We start from the raw sequence: 15,258 nt of genomic DNA, 5'->3' as shown, positions 1-15,258 counted from the left end.
ACAACTGTTTAACATTTTCTTGTTTGCATCAAGGTCCTACTCGATTTCAGCATGTGAAGTTTTATAATGCTTGCTGTAAAAATACCCTCCCATATTTATACTTTTTTTGGAGTCTCTTTTATCATGCAACTAGAAGCTCTGGCAATTTATAACCTTCTTGGAAAAAAAATCTGAGGAATCTTTACAACTCAAGAAGCCAAGAGATCTCCCTCTTGTGGTCTTCTATGTAAACAACCTTAACTATATTTTTGAGTTCAGAAGTGTCTAAAGAGGAGTTTTCTTTCATCAAGTATTAACAGAAACTTTAAGTAATTCCATTCCATTATATGAAGCGTTCTTCCTAGAAAGAATGAGAAAGAGATTGTTTTAACTTTATTTTTATCTACATGGTATTTTCTTGCAGAAAAACCACAGAGATTTAAAACGCAGTGCTGTCTCCTGTACACCACCACTTGGAAGAAAGTGGGGGGAAGTTACAGAACAAAGTAGATGAACAAACCTAACACTGGAGATGTTAGGTTTATATAGATAAGTGCTATCTAGATGAACACATAAACTGCAATTCTAAAATGCTCACACTTCATTTTACACAATGCACATAATGATCTCTACCTTACAGACCAATCTTACTCTTCAAAAACCATAGCGGATATGTAGGAACCCATGCTCACAATTTCCCATGTAATGAGATTAACAAGTCTGACGCAAGCATAAAAAGAAATTTTGTGCCTTTATTGGAATGGTGTTAGGCTTTAAATACACCAATTTTGATAACCTGATTATTTGGTTTTAATTAGAAATGACACTACAGAACTGCAATACTGGTCCAACAGTCTTGTCTTTACTTTTTTTTTTTTAAAGCAAGAGATAGTATGAAAATGCACCAAGTAATCAGAAAGCACTAGCAGGCATCGGTTAATCCAAGATACTAGCTTTTTAGTTCCAAAAGCACTCGCATTGTATGGAACCCAGGATTTAGACTGGTCATGATTTGCAAGAACTAGTTGCATGAGTCATGACTTTTTTTTTAATTTACTTTCAAGTTGGTCACTGGTAATTTTTTTTCCTCAAATATTACAGTTTCTTTAATTCATATTTTTCCTCAAAGTATAAAAAAGTATGAAATATAAACAAGCTCCTGCATTGCACCCATGAAAAGGTACAACGGAAGCATTAGAGAGCTGACTATCTACACACTGTCAAATCCCACCAAATCTTGGATAATCCATTAATATACAAAATATCAGGGCACAGAAAGAACTAAAATCCACTTTTTTTGTTTTGTTACGCACAGGTTCAAATAATCAGTCTAAAGAAAAAACGTGATCATTTTGGCTTTCCACTACATCCGCATGTTGAGACACTTATTAAAATAATCCTGCTTAATTGTGTTTGGTCTTTTTCTTATTGTCAAGTCATGTTTGTTATCTTAATACCAGCCATCAGACAAACAAGTAATCAGAAAGACTCCTCCTCCCCATCTCCCTATCCCTGACCCCTCCGCGGTCAGCTTTAAGACATGACTCCAAACACAGGGTTGTGACGACAGATGCTAGGACCAATCTCTTCGTAATCTTTTTTGGTATGGCATACTTGGTAGAATTCAGGCTGTAAAGGGAAAGAGAAAAAAATTAGTCAATGCTATGTACACCTTATCTAAACAATAGTAACATTCATGTAGCAAACAGGAAAAAAACCCAAAAGACAGGTAACTTGGAAGTCCTGAAATTAATGTTACATTATGCATGGCTAAACACTAATGCAAACAATGTATTTTGCCACAAAACTAAAATGTGCTATTTAACAACTCACACAAAGCTGTAATTGAGCTTTGATTTGCTCTTTAAAATCTACTGCAAAAACTTCAAAGGGGAGGAGAGGGTATATTTGCTACCTGAGGCCTATCAGAAATCCCCCAGCTGCATTTAACATGAAGTAAAGGAGAGATGAGAACTCCGAAAGCGTACCCAGAATGACTAAAACATGCTCAGCTTTATAGATAACTTACTGTGGAAGCCAGCATTGATCCTCCAAACCAAACAGCGTATCTTTGCATATGGTGTGTAATAACTTGTACATCAATGGGCTTAGGCTATAAAAAAAAAAAAAAAAAAAGAATACTTTAAAAGTCACTTTTCACTTTTGCTGGTGAAAATCAGATTTTTTTAAAGGAGTGTATATTGCAAGCTTACTTTTCACAAATTGGTATTTTCTTAAATGCTGGGTATGTAAATTTACAATTACAGCATCAGATTTTCTCTTGTATAACCCAGACTAAGAAATAGCTCTTGCTTATAAATCACCAGTTACCTACTTTAATCAGGCATTAAGAGATACTTGCATTCATGCCAGTTTTCTCCCAAGAGCTCCAATACAGTGTTCCTCTCCAATTTTCCACATTCTATTTTCTGCTGAATTTCTTGCAGGATTGTTTATTTATGCAGTTGTAAGATCAGATCCATACTACTTACCCCTTTCAAAAAACACTTCAGAAAGTTAAGAATTAAGTTTCATGTCATTATTTTAACACAGCATCAGTTGCAGATTGATTGAAAGTTTATCTTGGACCAACGCAGTCAGTCATGCTTATCAAAACTACACCACTCATTCCAGCTAGCCCCTTTCCCTCCATACCCACACAAACCTTCATTCCTTACTTGTGCTTATAAAAAACGGCAACGTAACATAACAGTTTCAGAAAGATTTGTTTCTTCCAGTGCAACCTGCTAAAATCCGAACAATTTGAAACAGTATCTAAAAATCATTTGTAATAGATCAGCAAAATTCAAGCCAGTGACTAGCTGCAATGCCTAGGACTCTGAAGAAGGAAGAATCACACCAGATTTCCTTATTCATATCCCACTTCCTTACTAAGTGGTAGAAGTCTAGTAAGGAGGACTGAGAATAAACTAGGTTACTTCAACCAGAGAACTGCACATAACTGAAATTTCAGAGTTGACTACATGGCATATTACGAAGCTACACCGGGGGTTTTAAGGATTGTTTAGGCTTGCCTAGCTAGATGACTACTAAAAAATAAATAAGGAAAATCACTTCAGTCTAGCCTTATAAAGAAAAAACAAAATATTTTTTCTCTCTGCTGATATCTTTTATGTATGCAGAGTCAACAGAAAAAATGCAAAAGTTAGATCAGAGGTTAAAAGTGGAAAGAACGTAAGTTAACAATCATGCCATTTCGTGAAAAATGAAGTAATTTAATAGGACCAGAGGATAGTTCAGGTGGGAAGAAACCTCAGTGTCTCTAGTTCAGCCTCCCGCTTAAAGCAGAGTCAGCTACAAGGTCAGAGGAAGTTAGTCGGTTTTATCCATCTGAATCTTAGAAAATTCCAAGGATGGAGACTGCACAACCACTCTGGACAGACTGTTCCAATGCTGGATTATCCCCTTGATAAAAAAGTTTTTCCTTTTACCCAAGCTGAACCTCTTTTGTTTCAATTTATATCTGTTGTCTCTCACGTGCCCACCACTCACCACTGTCAAGGGCTTGGTCCCACTTTCTTTATCATCTTCCCCTGTGTACCGCAGGGCTGCTATTAAAACTCCCAAAGCCTTCTCTTCTCTCAACAAGCCAATTCCCTCAGCCTTTCTTCACAGGACAAGTACTGCGGTCCTCTTGACTACCCTGGTGGTTCGACAATGAGCTTGCTCCATCTCTTATTAAGTTCAAAAGACTAAGGATGATGATTTGCAGCTAATCAATAAGCACTAAGCACAAAAAAAAAAAAAAAGCTGGGGAGTGACCAACTGCTTTTACATAACAGGCATAAGTCCCATCCTTTCATTAGGTGAGACTGATGGAATTCAATAATAATGGACAGGCAGCACAAGTGCACACCCAGGGGAACAGTACTATAGCTTCCGACAATTAAAGGACTATATAAATATTCTCCAATACCAGTCTACAATTCTCTAAAATATACAAGTTTCTGAAAAGCTTCTGTAAGAACTTCAAATGAAAAGACATTTCAACGAACAAGAATGTCATTGCAGTATGTTATTTTTGCATTTTCCAAGTAACAAGGGAGAGAAAGATGCTTGTTAAATGCATTAGCTGCAAGAACTAACCTTCAGTCTGCCACCACTGAGTTCTTCGCTAAGTTTCAGTCTGGCATCAACAGTCCTTTTCAAGTCTCGCTGTAAACGGCGACCAAAGTCCCTGAACATGGTTGAGCCTCCAGAGAGGACAATATTCTGTTTTGAGTAACAAAAATTATCAACTGCTTGTGAAAATGTAAGTTTCCAACTTTACCCAGTTCTTAAATTCTAAATATAGATTTTAAAATTACAGTTAACAGGTATGCTATTACTCTAAGTTTTAAATTATCTGACACTTAAGCATGACAGAATATGAATTCACAAAGAGGTTGTCACATCAAAATTGGCTGTGTTTTAAAATCCATTTATATCTTAGTGTGTCTCACTTTCGCTCAGTTTTGTTTCCCTTATTTCTTTTAAATAAGAGTTTGAGTAATGAAACATCACATTCTGAAAAAATGTGAGTGAACAACATAAGGTCTTCTGCATATTAGACTCATTCCTAGAAAAATCATTACTTTGTTGTGGCTGTGTTGTTTTGAAGTTTTTTTAAAGTGGAGTTTCAAATACATTTTCAATGTAAAGCACAATCCTTCTAAAACAAGTATTAGAAAATTCATTATAGCTACTGACCTTATACAGAGGACGTCTAACATCAATGGGACAATTCTGAATAACTTCATCTACTACTTCTGAGATTGGTTGTGTAAAGTCAGGATTAGCAAACTACAATCAAGAATAAAAACACACAGGTCAACATGTAGGACCACATATTGCAAAGGAAAGGGGGTAAAGAGAAAAACGGAAGAGAAAGAACCATCCTATTATAGTAGAGATGTCATGAAAACTAATAATGCAAATAGTTATATTAGCTATTTTTGCTGCCATTTATAAAAGGTTTGAAAGAATAATAAAATTAAAGTATCTATTGTGCCAGCTATTCTCTTAGGTAGTTTTTGTTAATCATAACAGGTCAAAGAATGCATGCCCCTCTCAGATGCTGAGCACCAGAGCAAAACAGTGTAACTGAAAAAGGCTGCAGGAGGAGAATGTAGAGAGGGATTCAGGGCTGGGGGGGAACATTTTATTCCCATTTAATTTTTCCAACACTGGAAGAGAGACTGAGGGTATAAAACCATGAAGACAGAATGTGTGGAAACTTGACTTTTGAACAGACAGGCAAGAAAACAGGGCACAATGTGGTGAGACTACGAAATTCTACTAAAAATTGTAACAATAAAATATGGGTTTAGTTATCCATTTACTTTAAAAATTCCAAACACAGTGCTTTGTTTAGACATGAACCTGAATTTGTATGAATATTACTAGCAGTCAAGAACCAAAACCACTTTGACTTACAACAACAGCCGGTTTCTATTTACAAATAGAAGTCGAGATAAACTCTTCTTTAGAAGTTTGTAAATATTATTCATAGGCTATTGTCTAAAATGCACCTAAACCAAAAAATTTAGACAATTCAAATTAACTTACCTCAGGATGGAAGAAAATCTCTGGCCCCAGGAATCTCTCATAGCCAACATCAATGGTAAATTCTTTCTTTGAGATAGCATTAATTCCAGTATACTGTTTAATCCATTTTGTACCATCTGTGTCATACTTGTTAAATTCTTTTACTAAGTCAGGGCAAACATAACTAAAGCGTTCCTGAAAATTGAATATGTACAGTTAGAAGTATCTTCTTAAGTATAGCAGAGAAGATGGTATGAACTTTAAGAAAGTGTAGTAATTTAAGCTTTTGAGAATAAAAGTGTTAAAGTGGCAGATACAGAATAGGCCTCAAAAATAGGCATACTGACTTTAGTGTATACAGTTAGATAATGGCTCTGCTACAACAAATCATTTCCATGCGGCACTGAAAGCAGCACATCTTGCTGAGCTAAATTACTTTTCTTCTATTTTTCCTCTAAACTTCTACAATGGCGAGAAATAAGTTCTAAAGTATATTGAAGAATTGCCATAGAAACAAGGTTTAAGTGTACTTTAAGCCAAATGTCTTTCAGAATAGCTTTGTACTACAAAAAAGAACATATCAACATGCAGAAAGAATAAAAGAGTAATTACAGCTCTTTACATTACACAGCCCACCAAGAACACTTCCTACTGAGTATTACAATGATAATAAGAAGGGAAAGGAGGAGAAAGGGGAGACTACAAGCGAAGACTGAATTTCTAGGTCAAATTGAGTATAAACCAACTGTATACCTTAAGCTTAAAGTATTTCATGTTATTATATTATTTAGATATTTTTATATTATTTAGATACAGAGCTCCATTACTTGGAAGGATAGTGATTTTAGGAGAGTGTTGTATTTTTAAAATAGATGTTATTTTTGATCAGAGCTTGACATCTGCAATATTAACATTACCTTCACTGCTTTAGCCGTTTCCAAGGATTGTTCAGGAGGAATTCCTACTTCTCGCTCCCTCAGCAACTGCTGAATGAAGTATGTTATATCTCGCCCGGCAATTGGAATGTGTTTGATACAGCTGCCAATCACGTATCCTTCAGCCTGTATATAAAATTAATTGGGAGAAAGACATTGACAAGAACTCCTCTCACCAAAGCTTAGGAGGGACAGAGAAAGACATGGAGTCTGAACTCCTATTCGCTACCTGCGATTCTGAGACTGAAGCTCTTTAAGACTGGCTCATTTAATTGCCAGAAATCCAATTTTTCACTATTTCACTTGTTAAAGTGTTCCGCTTTGCATTGGTTCACAATTCTTACAAGGTTAGGAGGAACAGAAAGGTCACTAGTACATAAGGCAGACAAATAGCTATACTCACTATTCCTTGGCCTTTATTTTCTCTTCAAAATGAGGTTACTCTTAACAAAAAGGTCAAGGAACCTTGTATCATGAAATATTATTTTAGAACAAATGATGTGGCTCTGCAGTCACAGCCACTGATGTAAGACGTTACAATCCACATGAACCAAAATTAATTTTCTGAAAGCAGGGAGAAAATGCATCATTTCAGCACTTTAATTGAGACGGCTTAGAACATCAGACTGGCCCGTACTCATCCATCAGTCTACCCTTGTAAGTCACACTTGTGCTGGAGGCCGCTATCAGGGCATTAAGAGTATCTCGTCTGAACACAGAAACCAGAAGTGTTCAAGACTGGCCTTCAACCTCACCAGACCGGCTACATCCAAACAGATGCATCCAGATATCACATTAATATTAAATGCTTGAAGTTTCCTATATACAGCTTACATTCATATAAAATGTTCTTTCTAACAGAAAATAATAAAGTCATTAAAAAAGTACCGCTATTGTTAGCTTCACTACAGAAATAAGCATTTATAATAAACTAGGTAAAGAGGAATTAAAAGTGGTATATTATTGCTGTCAACTTGTTCAACATGTTTAAAAATTCCAGAAATCAAGCAAATGTCACTCCACAAAGGAGCTTAATGTTTCAAGTGATACAGAATACCTACTCTTATTTCAATTAAAAAGAATACAAACCCACAAATCAGGAAAAGTTCAACTGTTTTAAGCAGCAATTTGAACTACTAAGTACAATTTTTAAAAAGTTTAGCTATAAAAGGTTTGAAATGTCAATTGTTTCCTATGTCTTATTAAAAATATGCCATTTTGGATTAACAGTCTGAACAGATATTTAGCCACTAGATTCCACCAAGATTAATAACAAATTGCTACATCACAGCATATGTTTGATCACCACCAATGCTACTAATTGGGTTAACAAATAATTTTTAAAAGTTGGGCTTACTGTGTCATGATAAAGCTTTGTATAGGTTTTAATCTTAAAAATTGCAATCTAACTTCATTTTGAAAAGAAAAATGCATCTGGTGTCTAGAAAAGCATTTATCTTCCCAAGGAAAGATGGGCAGAGACACATATTACCAGCCACTTGAAATAAAGAACACTTCTAAATATTCCCATTATAAGATTTCGAGTAGGTAGCTTTGTAAAAGGAAATACATACCTACAGCAAAAACAATAGTTTGACAGTAAATGTTAATTATTTAATAAAACATCATATGATCATACTAATTTTTGCTTTTAGCAACTCGATATATTGGAACAGATATTCAACATTAATTAATCTTGGGGTTCGTTTTTTTTCCCAGTCAGGTAGAAACTTCTTTCTTTCTGCTTGTACCACTGATGCATGGCAGCATATTACTAAACACTGGTCAACAGATGAAGACAAATTGTAAACAATACTACATCTCTCCTCAAATATTTTGTATTATTTCTATTTTAAATATTAATTGACTGAATTAAACAAGTTTCCAAAACTTTTTTGGACTGACTATGGTAAAGAACATATTCCCTCCTACCAGCAAAACAACCTGGAAATAGGATAAAGCAATACAATTTTATTGATCATTTAGCACAGCCTTGGCAAATCACCTTTCAAGATAAATCATTGAAAGACAGTATGCCCTGACAAACTCAGGGTGCAGAAGAGTTCTTCAAGAGTTTCTGCACTACAAAAATAAATCATTGGAAGGTTGGAAGGGACCTTGAAGATCATCAGGTTCCAACCCCCCTGCCATAGGCAGGGACACCTCCCACTAGACCAGGTTGCCCAAGATCATGTCCAGCCTGGCCTCGAACACCTCCAGGGATGAGACCTCAACAACCTCTCTGGGCAACCTGTTCCAGTGCCTTACCACCCTCACAGTGAAAAACTTCTTCCTAATGTTCAATCTGAACCTGCCCTCTTCCAGTTTAAAGCCATTACCCCTCATCCTATCACTACATACCCTAGTAAAAAGTCCTTCCCCAGCTCTCCTGCAGGCCCCCTCTAGGTACTGGAAGGCTGCAATAAGATCTCCCCGGAGCCTTCTCTTCTCCAGGCTGAACAGCCCCAACTCTTTCAGTCTCTCCTCATAGGAGAGGTGCTCTAGCCCTCCGATCATCCTCGTGGCTCTCCCACAACCCTGTAAATTATGTGACATCTTTGAAGATTCCTTGCTATACTTCAGTCTGTGTAAGTGTAAAGTTCAGAGAAGTTACAGAACAAACTTTTCTCTGATTAAATGGCTTCTATAGTTTTGATGTATACTTACAACAGGAATAACATGAGTGACACCATCACCACTGTCTATAACTGTGCCAGTCAGCGTTCGTTCTCCTACTTGCCTTGACGTCCAAGATGCAGCTAAGGCAAGGACAGCCTTGGGAAAAGAACACACACAAAAAACAAATCTTAATAAAAGCACTGCATTGCATATCCCACCTTCCCCTACCCCTCCCAACAATACCTAGACCAACACTCTTATGATAATTTCAGCATGGAAACTGATTTAGTAATATTATATATACGTACACAACAGCTTATGAAAAAGAGACTGCATAAATGTAGTTTTTGACTCATAATGCTCTTTTAGCTGTCTTCAAACATTTTTTTGCTACTTCATATGGAGAGGGATTCAATTCTTCACCTAATATCATTATTATGATGTGGTGTGTTGTTTATTTATTTATGACACAACAGATATTATACTCTACTGCTTCAGAGGCCAACTTCTACACAGGTAACTGAGGAACAGTACCTAGCCAACAGACAAGCGAATCGATGCATATCAAACATCTAGCGGTGAAACTGCTAACCAGAAGTACATAAAAGTATTTCAAACACCACTCATACAGTTTTCATAGTGAAATTAGCTTTAGCTCAAAGAGAAATACTGTAGCTCTAACTTTCAAAAGCCCCGTCCTTACCTGAACAGCAATATATAGCCCTGGAACATTGAAAGACTCAAACATGATTTCAGCAGTATATTCTCTATTTTCTGGAGTATTTAATGGAGGCTCAGTCTGTGAGACAAAAACCCCAAGCGTTACTTACATTCAAATCAAATACTTGACTTGAGAGAAAAAAAAAAGTCACCAAATCCTAAGTTTTGAAAGGTGAGCCATTCAACAACAATAGCATGTAAAAATAATGATGTGCAAAGGCTGCTTTTAAAGGCAAATGGTGCAATTAAGAAAATCTAGAAACTCCTGACAACAACACAATTTATGCAATCCGCACTGCAAAAACAAGAAGTGGAATAAAAACATTATAGTAATTACTGCTTAAGAATTTACATCAAAGCCCCCCTTTGTGGGTTGGTTAGCTCATTACAACTTTTGATTTCACTTGAAAGAATCAAGGACTATCAACCTAAAAATGTCAAAGGATACTGTTTAGCACATTTAAAGAATGACAATTATTTTTAAAAAGTCTCAGTGACTCATTAAAGAAAAAAAGCTATTTTTCTTCAGAAGGCAATCGCTATAAAAGAAGTTAATACGATCAGCTACAGAAACGGACTCAACTGAGAGAAGCTAGCAACAACATACAATACGGTAGTATGCTATAATTTTCATTAAAACACAAAAATTAATTAATACTAAGTCTCTCCATGGAAAGATTATTTTGGATAGTGTTACAGAATATTTGGGGGGAAAAAAAAAAAAAAAATCTCACTTTTCGATTGCATCAACTATATAATAGGAGGCTGAAAAGAGGAGGGAGCCAGGCGATAGGACAAGGGGCCACAGAGACAAACTGCAACATGGGGCATCCTAAGTAGGCATGAGGAGAGGAAAAAAAAGGAAACACAAAGGTGGTCAAATATTGGAAAAGGGGCCCAGAGTTGCTATGTCATCTTGATCCTTGGAGATATTCACAGATTGGCTGGACACAGCCTTGAGCAACTGGACCCAATTAGACATGCTTCAAGATGATGTTGCATTAGATGTTCTTTAACAAGTATGGTCAACACCTCTAATTCCAAATTTGCTCTATAACATCACACTAAAACAAATTGCCTATTTCAATGGCTTTAAATAAAATACTAAGGAATAGCAGATGCTTCTGAATAACATAAACCCTAATTCAGATCTGATCTACCCAAATATAACAACCAATCCTTCTGATTTCACAAACAAAAAATTCACTGTCTAGACACACTATGTAGGTAGCAACACTGTAAAAACAAAGTAATTGCAATTATGTTAAGTCAGAACACACAGGTACTTTTTTGCCTCAAAAATGAAACATGATTATTGAATTCAGTGGACAAGTAATAGAAAAAGGGGGTGGAGCAGACGCAATTTGGAGGGAAATGAGAAAAGAAAAAAAGTCTGCAGTTCAGACACTCTGATATCTTTAGAAGATTAAAGAACCTATATGGGATAAGACAGGTCAGGAAAGCTTCAGGTAACTTATATTTACTTTAGTTTTCAAGATAAACTTATTCTTATTTAAGAATTATTACATAAATCAGCACAAGCATTCTTACTAGTCATGCGCAATTGCATAAGTAGGACATAATTTTACCTACCAAAAGAAAATAATGATCCTCAGGTTCTGCCCTTAGATACTTAAAGATTACTTGCTCCATAAACCTCTCCATCAAGTCCCAGTCTTCAACTATACCATGGCGGATGGGCCACTGTTGCACAAGAATATCGAAACATAATTGGAAACAGAAGAAAAAATAAACAGAGTTTTCAATTGCAGTAAAAGCATATGATCTACATATGCAAGAAACCTTGCATTAGGTTTTCCCTATCTTGATCTGACACCTATTTGAAATTCAAATTCCAACCTTGAATAGCAGAGACAGAATACATGGTGCTTTTCCTCAGTACAACAGAATGGTGGCACTCGGATAAATCAAAGGTTCCCCCTAGCCCAGTATCCTGACTCTGATGTTGCTGATAAAAGATGCCAAGGAACATGAAAGAATGCGATATTTCCGCTTACCACTCTCCCAGCCTCTCTTCACTTCAAAAGAAATACATATTCACATACTTTTTTTGCAAACTCCCACAGGCTCCTGAAGGTCAACAAAACTAATACCAAACTTTATTTTCCATTAAAACAGAGTTAATAAGAAAATAAGACTCAAGTTAACCAAAAAGCATTCTTAAGAAGCTGTTTACTGTGTAGCTGATGCTTTCTAAAGAGTATTGGAAAATTATTTTAAACATTTCTCTTAATACCTTGGTTGCATAAGTTGGTTTTTCTATTGCTTCATCCCCGATAAAGAAGTCTAAATCATCAACACCTTTCAAAACCCTCCTTTGTGCTTGATCGACCACTTTTGCCGATTCTTTGATAGCAATACCTTTAACAGAGAACACAAACAATATTGTACATTATATATCCTGCATAATAAAAAAGAAAACAACCCAACATTCAAAAATAGGAACACGCTGTAATTGCGTTTGTCCTTTGTTTCAGGCATAAGCGCAGAAAAGCTAAATAAAACAGATAATTTTAATTCCAATCATAGGTAAACATAATTAGGATTTATAAAGTAACACAATACAGACTTAAAATGGATTTAATTGTTAGACACTCAAAATGCAATCAGTGAGATAAAAAATAAAAAGAATCACTAAGATGGGTATCCCTACAGATCTTGTTTTATTCAACCAGCATGCTCGTTTTCTGCCCACCTGCTAAAAATAACTTAAGAAAAAAAGACTGAAGTCATAGAAGTTTTATAAAAAGCAAGAAAGAAAACATGTTGCCATTATATAAATGAATGTTTTACTTCACTTGCAGCAGTTTGATTTCTGATTGTATTACAAAAGTGAGATATGGCATGCAAAAGGGACTGAATAGCAACTAAATAAGCAAAAACAGGCAAAAAAAGAAGGCAGGAAGGACAAAGTAGGAGAAAACAAAGTATACAGAAAAAGAAAATTCAACAGAAATAACAGGAGTCTTTTTAAAAGGACAGAAATTTGTATGGACACATGATGCACCTTTAGATGCTTGAAAACAGATTTTCACAAAGTCTATGTTTAGCTTCTTCCTTTAAATCCTACTCCTACTTATTGTTAAGAACAGGATGGGGAATTTCATTTAAGAAAGACTATAAATCTCTCCTTCGCTTCAAGGAATAACTGGCAAAAGTTTAGAGCGACTATCTTGGCAATTTATTCCTTCCACGATAATTACTCATCATAAATAGAGAAAAAAGTTTTTATCAGAAAAATACTGGCTAATGCTAAACACAGGATCCTGGAAATAGGGATCACTGATTAGATATCACAGGAACACAGATGTTCCCTTCGCTCATCTTTTGCATCAGCCCCCTGGCTAAGAGGGTTGCAGCACCAGCAATACCTGCTGTGTTTTTTCAAGTCTTACTAATTGCCTTTAAACACAATCCTTTCTGCAAATGGGGAAATCCAGATATATAAGAAGCATAAATATCAGCCTCGATTATTCAAAGGCCGTGCTACAAAAGCTCAGAGGCAGAATTATTTTTTTAATTCTCACCTCCAGTAAGAAGTTCTGTTTCCTCGCAGCTAAGATTAAAAAAAGTTACGAAAACAGCTGCTGCAGCAGCCTCAAGACCTCTGGTCGGCACAGCTACAGGATTTGGAAATCAGTAGCACATTAGGGTAAAACACCGTTAGTACACTGATGCTCCCCATCCTTTTGCTTTCTCTTCCCACAAAGAGCAACAAAAGCAGGGCTGCACAGCCAAAATGTTGTGAAAGACTGAACAGGATAAACCAGAAGACATTATTTTGAGCTCTTCAGGAAGAAAAATGAATCATACTGTAGCTTCTGTAGCGGCTTGCAGGAGAGCAGAGAGGCAGCAAAAGGCTGGAGGAAGCTGAAAGCATGGCGGGGGTGGGGAAGGTTAGATAGGAAGTAGAAGCTAAAACTGTGGGGAAGGAGATGTCGCAAGGCTAGTGTTTGCTAAAAGAAAAGAAAAGAAGAATCTTGCCAAATATTTTTCAGGACATCATTACAGAGCTCATACATCTGGGGAAATTTTTCTGTCCAGATGTCTGTTATTTTCAAGAAGCTTCAAGTAAAACACCATCGCTTGCCACGGGATTATAGAAACTTTCAAGTCAAAGTGGTTTCACCCTGTTACAAGCCTAAAACTAGATGGGAGATCTCAATATTTTGCTGACCTTCACGCTAGCCTTTTTGGTCCTGGTTTTGAAAATCAGAAATGAGAAGGGAACAACCTGAATCAAGAATCATATCCTGAAAATACAAACAGGAAAATAAATCTTGCCTAACCAACAGTTCAGCTACCGCGGTGTCTGCAGACAGGCAGCACTCCAGGGGTATCTCGGAGCATTTGCCTTTGGTTTGCTTGGCACAAGAATTAAGAGCTTTTAGAAAAAAAAAAAAAAAAAAAAAAAAAAAGAGAACATACTTGCATCAAATCAATTTTTGTGCGTAACTACTACTCAAGCCATATTTTTTTTTCTTTTAAAGGTAAAGGAGAGGCCATCTAACATATAAACTTATCATAAACTGAAACAGATGACAAATCAAGACAACTACTGGATAATGGAAAAAAGGATTAAGTGAATAAAAATCAAGCAAAATTAATCATGTGTTAGGATCTAAAAAGCAGCCAGGGAAGCAAGCAGCAAACCCAAGTCTAATCAAAAAAATCAGCTCAATAAATTCTCATTTACTTCACTTTTCAAACAAGCGTTTGTCATCTCTACAGACAGAATTAAATCAAGAACACAATGTAAGAGAGGAGTGGGAGATAAAAATTTGTTAAGAGCAGAAGTGAATAAGATAAGCAGCAAGTGAACAAGGCAGAAGGAATGCTGCTTGAACCTGTTTAACAGCAAACATTTTTTTTAGAGAATCAAATTGATAACGTGCAACCACCATTGCTGGAAGTCAAAGGAGAAACCAAACCATTTTTCCTCTGTGGATAATATTAAGAAAATTAAAGACAAGAAAGTGCTTTGTAAAGATCCACAGCTTTCTGTATAGTTTTACTTTGAAACTAGGTACTGCTATACTCCACTTTCATTTCTCTAATGTGGATAACAGCAGTGCTATTTTATTTCATTTGAGGCAAAGGACTAATGCAAACTTATGCAGTTAGTGTAATTATCTAACCTGGATTACAGTACAAATGAGAAAAATGCCTTTTTCATTAAAAAAACTGCAGTAAGGACCATTTCAGCTGCAGGAGCGTCTAGATGAAAGCAACTTTTTTTTTTAAATACACCACACTATCAAAAAGCTGTCAAAAAAAAAAAAGTCTCATTTCCCCCTTTCTCTTTGACTTTAATAGCATCCCCATTGTATAAATTTCTCTGCTTAATGATCTGACAGGTCATTTCATTCCCAGAATTTGTTTAAAGTGTCATGATCTTTCTTTTCCTTTTTTGGAACAAGAATGTGATTTTAAAATT

At 36.0% G+C, this 15,258-nt stretch overlaps 1 protein-coding gene across 1 annotated transcript in view; it reads right to left on the bottom strand.

Annotated features, from left to right (window-relative positions):
• Positions 1-361: 361 nt before the first annotated feature.
• The window catches only part of ACTR3 (actin related protein 3), a 32,544-nt gene continuing 17,647 nt past the window's right edge, over positions 362-15,258 (bottom strand). The window contains exons 3-12 of the mRNA XM_082483715.1: positions 12,058-12,182; positions 11,394-11,504; positions 9,784-9,879; positions 9,129-9,236; positions 6,444-6,587; positions 5,548-5,721; positions 4,690-4,782; positions 4,087-4,212; positions 2,009-2,092; positions 362-1,608 (exon numbers count right to left, since the gene is read on the bottom strand). Coding sequence (XP_082339841.1) covers positions 1,513-1,608; positions 2,009-2,092; positions 4,087-4,212; positions 4,690-4,782; positions 5,548-5,721; positions 6,444-6,587; positions 9,129-9,236; positions 9,784-9,879; positions 11,394-11,504; positions 12,058-12,182 — 1,157 coding nt within the window. The 3' untranslated portion in view covers positions 362-1,512. The remainder of the gene's footprint in view (positions 1,609-2,008; positions 2,093-4,086; positions 4,213-4,689; positions 4,783-5,547; positions 5,722-6,443; positions 6,588-9,128; positions 9,237-9,783; positions 9,880-11,393; positions 11,505-12,057; positions 12,183-15,258) is intronic.

Source organism: Vanellus vanellus, assembly GCF_965231255.1.
Source record: "Vanellus vanellus genome assembly, chromosome: 5".
Taxonomy (NCBI): domain Eukaryota; kingdom Metazoa; phylum Chordata; class Aves; order Charadriiformes; family Charadriidae; genus Vanellus; species Vanellus vanellus.
Note: the sequence above shows the minus strand (reverse complement) of the source record. Positions and strands in the feature narration are given on the sequence as shown.